Source organism: Trichosurus vulpecula, chromosome 1, assembly GCF_011100635.1.
Source record: "Trichosurus vulpecula isolate mTriVul1 chromosome 1, mTriVul1.pri, whole genome shotgun sequence".
Taxonomy (NCBI): Eukaryota; Metazoa; Chordata; class Mammalia; order Diprotodontia; family Phalangeridae; genus Trichosurus; species Trichosurus vulpecula.
The window spans coordinates 170662324-170678661 of NC_050573.1; the positions used below are offsets into that span (position 1 = coordinate 170662324).

Genomic DNA, 16338 nt, shown 5'->3' on the forward strand with positions numbered 1-16338 from the left:
AAACGTATATGGGTATTTCTGATTTTTGTTTTTTAATGAAAGCTTATAGGAAAGCTCTGTATTCTTAGTAAGGGTGTAATAGACATTATTTACTCACTGATTTTAATCAGCAAGTATCTATTAGGTACAGGCTTCACTTGATGTGTTATTTGACACTTTGATACCTTCTTCAGTCCCCTCCCTCCTCTCTTATATTTTGAAGTTCTTTGGCTGTATTCGATAATCATCTGTGATGTACATATGGATAAGTTATCCAGATTAGTAAGTTGAATCCCTGCTTAATTTATGTGTAACATTCTATTAAATGAAGATATGCAAAGTGAGCTTGGCCTTTATTCCTATTTTAATGTATTTTTCGTTATCATTATGATTAAACAGTAGCTAAGTGCCCAGAGCTCAATGAACTGTTGTAGGTGCTGTCCAAAGGAAATTAACTAAATTCAATTCCTGCCTTGGGAAAGTGCTTGTGAGGTACATACTCCTGTGCCCAAGATTGTTTCTGGAAATCTAGTCTTTCAGGAGAGCACAGCTGTTAAAGTGGTTTGTGATAGTCACCTGCTGTGACTTGCAAGGGAGGGTTGCAAGAGTTTTAGAGCTAAGGGATGTTTTTATGCCTGGAAGAGACCTTAGAGATGATCTCCTTTCATAAGCCAACCTTTCTACCCCCATAACCAAGCAGTTCCTACTTCTATTTCCTGACAATGAGAACTACATCATACAACTGTGGATATTAGTGCCTCTTTATTGAAGGGTGTGAAAGACTGTGGCTGGGAGGTTCTAACTAACCCTATAGATATAATAGATCTAGGCAGCTAGATGGCACAGTGGATAATGCACTGGTCTTGGACTTGGGATGACTTGAGTTCAAATCCAGCCTCTGACACATAGTGGCTGTGTCACCCTGGGCAAGTCAGTTAAATCTATGTCTACCTTATCTGTAAAATGGCCATTCATCTCCTAGAATTGTTGTGAGGATTAAATGATAGTATACAATGATAATTTAGAGAAATTAGAGAAATGTAAATCTGAGATTAATTATTAATACTTGTTTGAAGTAGCATTGGAATATTGAGAAGGAAATTTTTTTTTAAAAGTTCTCTGTAGTGTCTGAACAGAAATGAAAGTAGATCAATTTTTCTTTAATGGGTCACAGAGACAATGACTTAAAGTGAAAGACAGCACACTGAAGAAATAAACCTCCTCCCCCAGATTCCCAACCTCTGAGGAACTGTTAGTCATTTCCACTTACAGAAAATAACAGAATTACCTGCTTTCCCATGATCTTGCCTTATTTTTCCTCCTCTGCCAGGTGGTTGCAGAAATTTGACAAGTGATTGATTTGGTTTCAGAGGGTGCTGGAATTGCACAAAGTGTTTTTCATATTAGAAAAGACATGGTCATTTTTCCCACAAGTTTAAAGATTTATTGCCTCACACTAAAGTGTTGCAAATTAGGTTGTTTGCTATTTATTTTCCTCAGAATACAGTAATTGGTGTCATTAGCTGAAGGGCAAGTTTGATCCACATGGAGGGAGTGGGAAGCCTTTTAACACCTACTATTTATTTATTTGAAATATTTGTTGCAGGACTGGAGATTAGATGGGTGGACTGCTACTTCCCTTTCACTCATCCGTCTTTTGAGATGGAGATCAACTTTCAAGGAGAATGGATTGAGGTGCTTGGCTGTGGGATCATGGAGCAACAGCTAGTCAATTCAGGTACTTACTCCTTACTTTAGTGCTTCCTTGGCAGTTTTTGTCTGTATTTCCCCATAAATCTTCCACTAAGAATCTTTTCAACTCATTGGTGCCCTTCCCTTAGTTCTCTTAATATCCTGAGGGTATTGATGTACCACTCTCAGCTGCCTGTCTGTCTTCTCTCATTCTCTCCAGCCCACTTCCTTTTCTAGTTAGATATATCCTGAATAATGTATTTTATGCTACTTGTTGCATATGAACCATCATCCATAAAATTCTCAGAGAATGCTTATACTCACCTTGGCACTTTTTGGTTTGCAATTTTGATTCTTCCAAGATCATGTTGTTCTATGAACCACAACCATATAGCATCCCCAGACATTATTGGTGCTAAAGAAGTGTTCTTTTGTGACACTGACCAGTTTAAGATCCTTGAAAACACTGCACAGTTTCCTAGGTAAGAGCCAGCATGACCTCTCTCTATTATCAATGCTGAACTCAGCTGATTGCCAAGCTGCAGTGGATAATACAGCTGCGTGTTGGCAGTGTACTTTTCATCCACTGTGACTAGTTAGTGTTGCTATGGATTTCACTAATGAGGTTATAATGTTCCAGGCCTCCATGTAATTAATTGGTAGTATCACCTGAGAATACAAACATTTGAGGACCATCATCATCAATTGGGAATTCTTTTTTTGTTTGGACTCTGGAGAAGTTCCATGATGATAGGAAACACCTTAGGTGAACCTGTCTTCTTATTTTACATCTCATTGGATGTCAGGAGTCGACAGATTGTTGAACAAAGTGACCCTCGTAGCCACATTCATAAGCTTGAATGGTTTTATTATGGTTGTAGGAGAGACTTTATCCAAAGAGAGCTTTCAAGGCTAGATTTTGTTCTTCAAAGTCAACTGCTTGTAAAATAATTAAGTAGTAAATGCAGTAAATACAAAATACATACAATTTTGTCAAAAGACCCAATAAATGAAACTGTCCGTTTTCTTGATAATCTGTTGTTAGCAAAGTCTTTTGAACCATTCATGTTCCAAGTCAGAGTGTGTATATGTACCCTGGGTATCCAGGTGTGTAGCACAGACCATTCAAGTGGATCATTACCAGTGCTATATCATATTATGACAATAAGCTTACATGTCTCTCTTGAAAAATTTGCTTTTTTGTTTATAATTGGGTTTCTGTGTAATTATAATGCCCAACCTTGGCCCACAAGAAGAGATGAGAACCTGCTTCCCTCTTTTGCAGAGGTAGGGGTCCATGAGTGTGGAACATTGCATATACTCTCAGATAAGATATTCGTGTTAGTTTTTTTAATTTCTTTTTTCTCCCTTCCTTTTTACTCTTTGCTACAAGCAATGGCTTGATGGGTAGGGGAAGGAAAAAGGATATATTTTACAATGAAGATAATATAAAAACAAAATATATCAATACAATGTTTTTTTAAACATTGGATTGATCAGGATCCACAGATGGAAAAACAAAAGCAAAGCCAGAAGAAAGCATAAAAGTCAAGGGGAGCATGAATTCATTTGCTTATTTATTTAAAAAAAAATTTTTATTGATATTTTTAGTGCATTGTTGCATTATAATTATTTGTACCACTACCACACTTTTAACAGATTAAAAATAGCTGAGTAAAACCTGCTGGGACACAGATCAGGCCTCCTTGCATGTGCCATATTCCATCTTGTTATAACACAGTACCCTCCTCCCTTCATCCTCCTCCCTGCCCCAATTCTTCGAACATAGAAGAGAGGAGAATGTTTCATTATCTATCTTCAGCATTGGTCACTGATTCTTCCAGTTGGTCATTGAGCTCATGCTTACTGCCGGCATCTATTAATTATATCTGAAAAAAAGGTCTTCCTCCCAATAGCTGATGGCCAAGAGAGCAGCCCCAATTTTAATTTCCCAGCTTCGTGGGAATCCACATTAAACCACCTTCATTCACATTTAAAATAAGCATGACCTTCTCTCTCCCTTCCTCAGAACTTGTTAAGAAATAAGACTTTGGAGCGTTTTGTCTTGAGAAGATTGGTTCATCTCTACCCTCATATCTTGGGAGCTTGAGTAGTGCTCGCTTATCTGCCTAACATTCCCAAATCAACAGTGAAGTAGGGGTTGGAAAATACAGGCATTTTAGGATCACTAGATTTAGTTCTGGAAAGAACTTTAGAGACCAACTAGTCCAGTCTTTTCCTGTTATAAATCATTCAGTCAATAGGCTCCCACTTGGTGCCAGGCAGCTCAATAGGCATTGAGCATCCGTTGACAAAAATAAATAAGGTTTTGACCTTAAGAAGGCTTCCTTTCTCTTGGGGAAGACAACATGTGTCTATGTACCAAATATACGAAATTTATTCAAAATAAATAGGCAGTTGGTGATGCAGTGCTAGAGTTCAGAAGAGAGACTAGAGCTGGATCTGTAGACTTGGGCTTCAGCTGCATAGAGATGATATCTGAATACATGGAAGCTGATAAAATCACAGAGACAGAAAATAGGAAAAAAAAAAAAAAGGAAATGGCTTAGGACAGAGCTTTGAGATTTACCCACACTTAGGGTGTGGGATATGGAAGAACTGATGAGAAAACTGAGGACTAAAGAAATTAAATGACGTACCCAAGTCAGTAGCAGAGCTGGGCTTTAGTCCTCTGATTATAAATCCTTATTTTTTTGCCTGACAATGCTTCACCTAAAACAAAATATAGTTATAGAAATGAAGCTTAGGTGACATACAGGGCAGCAAAACTTAGTTAACAGTGTGTCTTCTTAAAATTTTTTTACTCGTTTTATTCTGAACTTAAGAAATAAAACAAGCATTTCCATGACATAGTAGAATGCAAAAAAAGATGATAGTATGTAAAACTGCAAGTCTGTTATGTACAACTTGCTATTCCTTTTAAATATATAATAAAGTTATCTTGTAACTTTCTTCTTCCCCCCCGCCCAAAGATGGCTACCATTAGACACAAATATATGTGTATATGTAAATAAAACTATTCTATACATGCTCAGTTATGTACCAATATAGTTAACAATTCAAGTGAAATGGAAGAACTTTTACAAAAATATAAATTGCCTGGATTAGCAGAAGAAATAGGTTAATGGTTAAAGACAATTGAATCAGCAGCCACTTTTTTTTTTTTTTAACCAGACCCAGAGATGATGGGTATAACTTCTGCATATCCTCTGGGCCTGTGCGGGGAGTGGGGTAGGGGAAAGATAGCATGTCATTATTGTTTGAATAGTGCCTAGCCTCTGGGAATAGTTTCATTTTTTCCAGACTAGAAAAAGAAAGGGACCCAGAGGGTGGGCAGTAAAGTGGCTTTGTGTAGGTAGGTCTTTTATAACCTTCTTGTGTTAGTGAATGTGTCCATAAGGGTTTGTATATTATTCAGTCAACCCAGTAATTAGATCCACTGAATGTGAGGTGCTATTTCTGCCCCTTGAAATCCTGAGCCAGACTAGCACAGCTACAAAAGTACATTTTCCAATATTCTTGATGGTTTTTTATCAGGTTTATTCAGTCAGTAATTGGTAGAATTTAGTTATCTGAAGCAAGTTTCCAAGCCATTATTGCACACTAATGAGGCTCAGCTATCCTCCCGTTAAATCAATCCTGTCATGGATTCTTGGGGAAAAAATGAAGAAATTGAAAACTGACAATGTAAAATAATAATAAATTTGAGAGTAGGGATGATGAGATAGGGGTGTTGGCTTTGAGGGGGATGGAAAATTGGGAACGTAAAATTGTTCAGTGATAGAGATGGTATGAAAGGCCAACCAGAGAAATAGAAGAAAAGGATTAAAAGAAGACATACACTGTGGAGGTTCTGATTTTTAAGTTACAGTTATTATGACACATCTCTGCAAAAAATCAATATACGAAATCCTTATTTTGGCCTTTAACCATTAAATACTTTCAGTAGTATTCACTGTAGTCATTTAAGTATAAGTTTGTTTGCAGTTGCTATGTGGTTTGTCCTAAGGCTCGTGGAAGCATGCATAATTGAAATACAACTTTAATACTTCAGACTATCTTTTGTCATAGTTTCATTCTTTTCTTTCTCCAAGCCATTCATCAGAAATATTACCAGGTATCAGAACTGACTGGTGTGTCCTTAATCTCTCTCTCTCTCTGTCTCTCTTTCTCTCTTTTTTCTCCCCCCCACATACCTCCCCTTTGAGATCCAGCTTCTGTTGTGTGAGTTGTGTGGGCTCACACCATAGGCACATACTATAGATTTGGGAGTCAGTTGCATAGCAATGATATTTGAATCCATGGAGTCTGATGAAGTCACACAGAGAGAGAAAAAAGAAGAGAGATTAGGACAGAGCTTTTTGAGGTATGCCTACAATTAAGCTATACCCCTTCATTTCTCTGTGCCCCAGGAAGCTCTCTGGACAATTATAGACCTAGTTGCTGAGTAGCATCAATAGAGGGACTTTCCATATGTGGAATACCTGTATTGGATGAAATCGTGTGTATGTACCAAAAATAAACCAGCACAGCAACAAAATGGTTTGAATGGTAGATTAAAGGAATCTTGTAGACATGGTATTCTTCAGCAAAGTATTTGACATGGTGCTATATACTATGTGGTCAAGATGGATAGTTATGAGCTAGTTGGGTGGATTTGGAACTGGTTGAATGACTAGATCCAAAGAATATCAGTTAATGGAAGGAGATGTCTGGAGTGCCCTAGGCATCTGTGCTTGACTCTTTGTTCCTTAGCATCTTTATCAGTGCCTAAGCTAAAGACATACATAACATACTCATTCAGTTTTCCAGAGTCTTGAAGCTAAGGGTGGAATACACAATATGTCCTATGATGATAAAACAACCAACTTGCATTTGTGAAACTCCTTCTGGGTACCAGGAGCTATGCTAAATGTTGGGAGATACAAAGACAAAAATGAAACAGTTCCTGCCCTGAAGAAGTTTACATTCAGTCAGGGAAGCAGCATGTAATCATATAAGAATATAAAAAGTAAATACAAGGTGATGTCTGTGGGGGAGGCACTAGTAGGTAGGAACATCAGGAAAGGCCTCATGTAGGAGGTTGCATCTAAACTGAGCTTTGAAAAAAACTTGGGGATTTTAAGAGTTGAAGGTGAAGAGACAGTCCATTCTGGGTGGGGTGGCGGAGAGGAACAGTCTAAGGAAAAGCACAGCAGTAGGGGTTGTAATATTGTGAGAGTGACAGCAAGCTGGCCAATTTTCCTCAACGTCAGAGCTGTGTGAAGGAGAGTGATATATAATAAACCTGGAAAGGTAGATTGGAGCTTTGAATGAAGGGCTTTGAATGCTAAACAGAGCAGTTTGTATTTTCTGCTAGAGTTCCTAGGGAGCCACTGGAGTTTAGTGAACAGAGAATGACATGATGAGAACTTTGCTTTAGGGATATCAGTTTGGTGCCAGAAAGATGAGTTAAGAAGATTTTGTAGTTGTCCAGCAAGAAATGATGACAGCCTTAGCTATGTGAATGGAGAAACTGGAATAGATGGATTCAAGAAATGTTGTAGAAGTAGAATTTGTAAAATTCAGTAACTGACTGGCCCTGTGGGGGACAAGAGGGGAGGTGAGATAGTACAATGAGTCAGGAATAATTATAATGGACCAATTTTGGGTGACTAGAATAGTGGTTATGCCCCCAGCAGAAATATGGGAGTTTAGAAGAGGGGTACATTTTTGGGGAAAGATAATTCTGTTTTGGGCACTTTGACTTTGAGATGTCTGTGATAGATCCATTTGGAAATACTTTATAGGGAGTTGGTGATGTGAAATAAAGGCTTAAGAGAGAGGTCAGAGTCGGAAACTTAGATTTGGAAATCATCTGTGTAGAGATGACAGATAAACCCATGTGAGCTGATGAAATCACCGGAAGAGAGGATTTTTAGAGAGATGATGACTCAGGAAAAAGTCTTGGGATACACTCACATTTGAAGGCAAAATGTAGATGATGCCTCAACAAAGGAGAATAAAAGGAGTGTTCAGAGAGCCAGGAGGAAACCCAAGAGAGAATAGTTGTTAAGGCCCAGAGACAGTGTTTGGAAGAAATGGGTGGTTAACAGTGGCCAAGACTGAAGAGAAGCCAAGAAGGATGAACACAGAGAAGAGGCACAGTGACTTTGCATTGAGGAGTTTACTGGTAACCTTGAAGTGTGCAATATTAATTGAATGTTGAAGTGGGAAGCTAGATTTGAGAAGTTTGAGAGGTGAATGAAAGAAAAAAAGAGAATGAAAATAAGCAGCGTTTTCTTGGATTTTGCCCATGAAAAGGAGGAAAGATGTAGGAGTTAGCATGAGAGGATGGTTGGATTGAGTGAGGCGTGTTTTTGAGATGAGAGAGACCTGAGTGGGCTTGTAGGCAGCCAGCGATGAGCAATAGGTAGGGAGAAATTAAAGATGATTAGGTAGATAATGGATGATTGCAGGGCCAGTCTGCTGGAGGAGGTGGAATGCAAACAAGAACAACAAAAACACAAATGGAATGAGCCAATGCCAAACACATAAACATATACAAATATATATAATACATACACACATGCATACACACACTCACACAAGTAATGGACTAGATCTAATAAGATTAATGCAAAGTCATCTATTCCTGTCCAAAAAATTAACTTCGGAATGGGGATTGTGTAACTATTCATCAATTTAGGTGAAAGAGATCTGGGAGTTTTAATGGATCATAAGCATAATGTGAGTCATTAGTGCAACATGGCAGCTAAAAAAAAAATAAAAACAAAAACAAAAACAAGTTGGAATATGTCTGGAGAATATGAGAGAGCTAGAACTTGATTCTTAATAGAACTATACAGAAATGGAATGGGCTGCCTCAGAAGATGACAGGTTCCTCTTCTATAGAATTCTTCAGATAAATGCTCAATGACTTTTATTTGTCAAGTATATAATAGGGAGATGTCCTATTCAAGTACCAGTGGGTGTTGACTACTTTTAAGTGCCCTTCCATCTCTGAAATTCTGTAATAATAGTAGAACTTTAAGATTTACTAGGCAATTTATATACCGTGCATTTGGTCCTCACAACAACCCTGTCAGTGCAGGTCTGGGATTATTATCCCCATTTTACAAGTAATGAAACTGAGAGCAAGTCACAACCAGCTCAGTTTACTTGCCCAAAATCTTGTAGCTTGTAAATGGTAGAGCTAGATTTGATCTGAAGTGTTCTCACTCCAAATCCAGTACTCTTTACACTGTACCACAGATTTGATCTCTCTTGATACATTCTCTTTTGAATGAAAACGGGAAATTACACTTAATTTAGAGACATGACATTTATATTCTCTTTTCTCACTGAGTATAAATATTTTGCATGTGTATGTAAAATGAAGTTTTAAAGTTTTTTTTTTTTTCCCATGGCTTGCCTTGGATCTTTCAGGGAATGTGATTTGCATTGTCTATCTTAAGAGTTTGATCTGCTTTATAATTGTATTGTGTGAATGAAAATGGGATGGTGTTTTTTTTTTGTTCAAAATTATTTTTAGAGAACAAAGTCACAGCACTATCCTGTGACCCAGAAACAGTTGACATTCCCATAGAATACTGTTACTTCTCATTCCTGACTATTCTTTTCATCACTTTTTGCCCCATTTTGCTTCATTAATTGTGAAGTTAGTGATGACTGGAATGATGCAGAGAGGTGTTTCTTGTTCTTTATGAAAATCTTTTGAGGTATACATTATTGCATCAAAAATGTTCAGACTTCTTTCCTACTGGAATCATTTAGGGTGACAATTTCTTTATATAGAGCATTCATAGATCATTTTAGCTAGAAGAGAACAGAGATCATCCTGATCAACCCCTTTATCTTACAGAAATTGGGATCCGAAGGAATCCCTGGGCAAGTTACTTAACCCTGCTTGCCTCAGTTTCCTCATCTGTAAAATGAGCTGGAGAAGGAAGTGGTAAACCACTCAAGTATTTCTGCCAAGAAACCCCAAATGAGGTCACGGAGAGTTGGACATGACTGAAAAATAACAACAATAAATCCTACCTTGACTTCTTTTTTTGATTCTGTTTCTCATTCCTCACAAAAGCTGTTTCAGACATTTTCCTCCACTGTATCTTGGACTAGAACCCAGGTCTCCCGAATCTCTATCCATTGTTATTTCTATTATACCTGAATACCTCTCCAGAGTCATAACCATAAAATTTTGCCTCTGAGGCAAGAGGTATGATATACACCTGAGTGAAGGGACACAAAAGATGTTCTCAATTCAACCGAAGCTAGAGAGGCTGCTTCTGGGGAAGCTGATATAACTGGGAAGAGCTTATCTGCGTGGTGGTCATTAGAAAGGGGAGCTATCTGAGTCTTGTAGTTTCCTTTTTTGCTAATTATTCTTGCTCACTAGGTGCTAAGTGCAGTTTCTTATACCAGTTGAAGTGCTAAAAATGTCGGCACCCATCTTGACTTTGGCTATCTATCATGTGGCAAAGTTTCAGCTGCTTTGACTTAGTTACAGCTCTGTACCCATCTGATTGAATATGATCACTAGGACAATCTATGCTGTAATTATTCTAGCGTTAGGTATTTATTGAACCCCATGGAACAAGGGAGTATATGAAGACATTGAGAACAGATGGAAAGGAAACAGTCCCTTTGGCTACCCTTAAGGAAATTGCTTAAAGGATAATTTCAAAAGTCAATCTCCTTGAGTTTTTTTCTCTTTTATTTCTGCACAAAACTTAAAATCATTGATTATAGGAAAAATGTCTTACTTCCAGTAGACATTACAGTTTACTGTTCCTAATATTTTGGGGTTTAATTCATTGCCAGAATAATATCTATTAAGTGGAATCTAATCACCTTGGCAGAAGCCATTTTCTTGTACAGTTGAGTCAACCCACTCACAGTAAAACCAGACAACCTTTAATTTACAACATGAGTCCAATCTTCTCATGGCTTAGCTTGTGTTTTTAAGGAAATGTGGTTTGCATTTAATCTTAGGATTTTGATCTGCTTTATAACAGTATAATGTGAATAGAAATGGGATAGTTATTTTTTGTCGTTTTTAAAGAATGAAGTCATGGGACTATCTGGTGACCCAGAAATAGTCTTTAAATGGCAATTTTTAAAAATAAAATCTCTTTCCAAGAGCTTTTTTTTTTTTTTACTTTCAACAAAGTCAAAAGACTGACAAAAGGATCAGAAAGAGTAACATCTCACATTGTAGCAAAAACAATTGATCTGGAAAACAAATTGAGGAGAGAAAATTTAAGACTCATCAAACTGCCTGGAAAATATGACCAAAATAAAAACAGCCTGGAAATCATATTTCAAGAAATCATAAAAGATCTCTTAGAACCACAAGACAAAGCAGAAAAAGAATCCAGTACTTACCACCTTCTGAAGGAAATCCCAAAATGAAAACTACCAGGAATATTACAAGCAAACCTAAAACTTCCTGGTCCATGAACAAATGGTAAAAGAAGCCAGAAAGAGAGACTCAAGTACCAAAGAACCACCTCAGGATCATATAAGATTTAGCAGCTACCAGTATAAGTGAGAACTTAGGAAACAGTATTCCAGAAGGCAAAAGATATAAGCTTACAACCAGTAACAATTTACCAACAAAACTCAGTATACTCTTATTAGGGAAAAATAGATTTTTAACTAAATAGAAAAACTCCAAGCATTCCTGAGAAAAAAATCTAGAAACTCCCAAAATCCAAACATACAAAGGTAAATGTGAGCAAGAAATCATAAGTACCGGAATGAAAAAACATTCATATTCTAGTGTGGGAAGATGATACATGTATTTCCTCAGAAGTCTATCATCATCAGCGTTTATAGACAGAGGGACAGAGGGCCTGAGAATGGTTGTAATATGGTTTGGTAATCTTTAGAAGGAGGTGGGATTAAGGGAGGAAGAAGATGGAGAAAATTACCTCACAAAACTGGGCTGCAGGAGTATTAGTCTAGACCAGGAGTTGGCTAGATCATGTCAAAATGAAATCATAGGGTCATAGGTCTAAAGCTAGAAAGGACTTGGGATGGAGACCTAGGTCATCTCATCTACAATTGACTGCTGTTACCGTAATACCACACTCTTTGTATAAGTCAGGAATGCATGATATGAAGAGAACAGTTAGTTATTAATATTTCCATTTAATTAATATCCATTCATGATTTGTTTATTTATTCAGCAACCTTTTTTTAAGTTACTGTGCACACTTTGCTTGGTAAGAGTCAAAATACAGAGATAATGTTTGCAATTGAGTATTTGTGTGTCTTTCGTTTTGCTGCTTTTGAATTGAGAGCAACATGGATCTTACTTTGAGAATGATGAGACTATTGTTCCATAGATTTATTTCATTGGAATTAAATAAATTCAAAGGGTAGAATAACCAGATAAGGTCCTCTGTTCTCAAATCTTGCAGATCATCTCTTGCCAAACTTCAGCCCTGGATTTACTCCCACCATTCACCTCCTTTGCTCTTACTCACAATCTGTTGAATGTGGTAAGGGGAAGTCTCCTCACAGTTCTGTGTACATTATAAATTTATGTTATCTATTATCCCACTTTAAGGGCAGCTAAGTGGTGCAGTGGAGAGAGTGCTAGGCCTGGAGGCAAGAAGACTTATCTTCTTGTTCAAATCTGGCCTCAGACACTTACTAGCTGTATGACTCTGGGCAAGTCACTTAACCCTGCTTGTCTCAGTTTCCTCATCTGTAAAATGAGCTGGAGAAGGAAGTGGTAAACCACTCAAGTATTTCTGCCAAGAAAACCCCAAATGAGGTCACGGAGAGTTGGACATGACTGAAAAATAACATCAACAAATCCTACCTTGACTTCTTTTTTTGATTCTGTTTCTCATTCCTCGCAAAAGCTATTTCCAATATTTCCCTCCCTCTTCAAACCTCACACCCCTTCTACTCCCTCTCAAGTAAGGACCTCACCTCTTGCTTTACCAGGGAAATTGAATTTATTTGACATGAGCTCCCTGTTCTCCTGGTCTCTTCATCTCAAAGCCCCATGGCATCATCTCCTACTCTCTCCCCCTTTCCCCTAGTCTCTGACAGAGGTCATGGGTCCCTGATCTCACCTGCTACTGCTTCTCTAGCAGATGGCATCTTCAGTCATTCTCCATTCTACCCTACCCCCAGTATTCAACCTCTCCCTCTATATTGGTACCTTCTCTACTGCCTTTCAACATGTTCAGGTCTCTTCCATCCTAAAACAAACACCAAAACAAACACAACTCTGCCATCCACTCATGCTACAGACCAATAATAGCCCTTCCTTTCTCAGCAGAACTCATTGAGAAAGCTATCTAAACAATCTTCTATTCCTCTCTCACCTTCCTCAACCCTTTGCAGTTTGACTTACACTCTTATGACACAACTGAAATTGTTCTATCTAGAATTTCTAGTGACATCTAAATAGTCCAGTATGATGATCTCTTCTCTGTCCTTATCTGTCTGGACCTGTCTGCTTCCTTTGACACTGTTGACTGCTCTCTCCTCCAGGATACTCTTTCCTCACTGGGTTTTCATGATAATGCATTCTCCTGGTTCTCTTCCTACCTTGGTATTCATTCTTTCTCAGTCTTTTTTGATCATCATTGCTGTGCCCTCTGCCTGTGGGTTTTTCCCAAAGTTCTGTCCTAGACTCTCCTCTTCTCCCTCTTCCCCCTCTATCTTGAGAATTTCATCAGCTAGCACAGGGTTAATTTTCATCTAGATGACAATGTAGAGGTTTATAAACCAGTTCTACTCTCTCCTTTCCTTTAGACTTCAGGCTCAGGTCACCATTTGCCTTTTTGACATTTTAAGGTAGTTGTCCTAGAAATATCTCAAACTCAATATGTACAAAACTGAATTCATTATACCCTCTTCCATACTTTCCCGTTTCAGTTGAAAGCACTACCACTTTTCTAGGTTTCCAGGTTCCTCAGTGTCTCTTAAGCCACATATCAAATTAATTGCCAAATCTTCCTGTTTTTACCTTCACAACATCTTTTGCATTCAGATCTTTCTCTCTTCCTTAATTCAGGTCATCACCTCCCACCTAAATTATCACAAGAGCCTCCTAATTGTTCTCCCTGTTTCAAGTATCTCCCCACCTCAGTGTATTCTTCATCGTGCTGCCAAAGTGATTTTTCTGTAGGTACCCATCTGACCATATCAACCCTCTATTCAGCTACTCTCCAGTGGTTTCCTATTGCATCTTTTTTTTTTTGTTCTGTTGCTTTTAAGATAAAATAGAAACTCCTTTGCTTAGCTTCTGAACCCTTCACATCCAGGTACCAACCTCTCTTTCCAGCCCTGTTGGCCTTCTCTTTGTACTTCAGTCACAGCACTTGCTCTCCTGTGTTGGTAGCACCTTTTCACTAACAGTCTCACATGCCTGGAATGCACTCTCTCCTTACCTCCCCCTTTTAGAGTCACTGTCTTTAATATTTAGCTCAAGCTCCACCTTCTACATGAAATTTTTTCTGATCCTTCCCCCCCAACTGTTAGCACTTTGCACATATTTTTATTTATTCATTTTATGTTTATACTTTAAATATAAAATATATATGTGTACATAATTGTCATATATTTGTATATATCAATATGTATGTACAATATATGCACATATACATATGTGCATATGTATGTTTAAATATAAGTAGATGTAAATATATTTATACGTGCGTTTATATATGTATATATGTGTGAATATATCTGCATATCTCTATCTCTATATATCTTGTTCTGTCCTTTTAATAGGAATAATGTTTACCAGTATTTCCTTAACACAGCTTATTTTCTCCCTACTCATAGCATGGAGAGGCCTGGGTCCTTCCTTCATCCTTTATCCTTGGGGATTTGGTTTCCCTAGAAGGAGACAGTTGTCCTCAGGACCTGATTGACCTGGGGTTTCTTGAAGCTATTTCCTGGTCACTTAAAGGCTTAAAAATTCCTAGTCTTGAGCAGTTAGGGTCTCTAAGACTTGGTAGATTTCTGAAGACCATATGAGTCCTTCACTATATCCTGTCCTTATTACCAGACATACTTCCATATGGAGACTGGGGGCAGTGGGGTGCAGAGAAGCTAATGGCCACTGTAACCTTGTTGCTTATCCTTGCTATGTCAGGGCAAAGTAGACCTCCTTTCGTCAACTGTTCAATGAATTGTAAGTGCCTAATTTTGTCCCAACATCGAATCTGAATGTTGTACAGCATTAGAGTCATCTCTAAAATTTTCTCATTAGGATGCAAACTCCTAATGTGTAGAGGTTCTTTTATTCTTTGTACTTGAATCTCTAGTGCCTAGCACAATTCCAGGCACACAGAAAGACTTAAAATGTTTGTTGACTGGCTGATCTCTTCATTTGGCAGACTTGAATGTTCCATAATCTGCTTGGGCTCACCTAATCCCTTCCATTTAAACAACAACTACTACTACTACTACCACCTCTACTACTACTACCACTACAGCTTCTCACCTGTATCCTACATTACCTGTTGACAAAATGACAAAAAGTGTCATTCAAATTAATGGCAGTTGAGGATATCCATCCTGAGATATGATTTACATGTGGTTTTTTTGGAGTGGGCTTAAGTCTCTTTATTCTATGGAAAGTTATTTCTTCTGCTATCACAAGTACGTATTAGTTGTCCTGTCATACTAACAGAATCTCCCACTTACCATATTTTATATTAGTAGTTTGAGCTCCTGATTTTGTTGCTGGTTTTTTGAGATGAAGAGATGTGAAATTGTCAATATTGAAGCCTTTCCAAAATCTACCCTTGGTCTCCTAAGCGTTCTGAAAGACTTGGTCCTACTCCCTGAAGTATAGTTTCTCTTGGCCAAGAATGAGTTTTCTTCTTTGAGTTCCTCTGAATAGGCAATATAGGTTGAAGATCTGTCTGGAGACTCTCACTATACAATATTATTGTCAAACAACTTGATTTGCATCCTAGGGAGACCAACAGTATAGTATAACCATTTTCCTTTATGATTTATTCCTCCCTTTCTCCATCTATATCATTACTACCACTCTAAAGTTTTTTGTTGCCTTGTTCAAGGTATGGTTTTTGTGTATATATGTGTAAAAATATTCGTTAAATAAAAACTTCTTAGTTGCCTATATGTGAAATTGTGTTATTTTGTACACCTGAGAGAGAAAGGTAAGACAAATAGTGTGTATTCTCCATGTCATACTACTTGTGAATAACAAACTTGGAGACAATAAAGGCTGTATCATGTCTGTTTTTTTTTTTACAATGTTTAAACCTCTGCCATTGCCGAAATCTAAATAAACCATATCATTGGAATTCTCTAAATCTGTCAGAAAATGAGGTTAGTCTGCTATGACTTGTTTTTTTAATGAACCCGTGCTGACTCCTAGCCATCACCTTCTCCCTTTCTAAGTGCTCACAAACAGGTCCTTATTAGTCTGTTCTAAAAGTTTTCCAGGAGTCAATGTCAGCCTCATTAGCTTGTAGCTTGAAACATCTACCTTCTATCTTTTTTTAAAAACTAGAACATTTATACATCTCTGGTCCCAAGCCATAGGTCTGTTGCAATTCCTCCATGATAAGTGGGACCAAGTTAGCAGTCATATCTACAAGTTCTTTCCTTAGCCTGGGATTTAGTTTCTGAATC

The 16338-nt window shown here is 37.8% G+C and overlaps 1 protein-coding gene across 1 annotated transcript in view; it reads left to right on the plus strand.

The window, feature by feature from the left end:
• Positions 1-16338, plus strand: part of FARS2 (phenylalanyl-tRNA synthetase 2, mitochondrial) — a 681824-nt gene that overhangs the window by 208325 nt on the left and 457161 nt on the right. The window contains exon 4 of the mRNA XM_036734460.1: positions 1586-1717. Coding sequence (XP_036590355.1) covers positions 1586-1717 — 132 coding nt within the window. The remainder of the gene's footprint in view (positions 1-1585; positions 1718-16338) is intronic.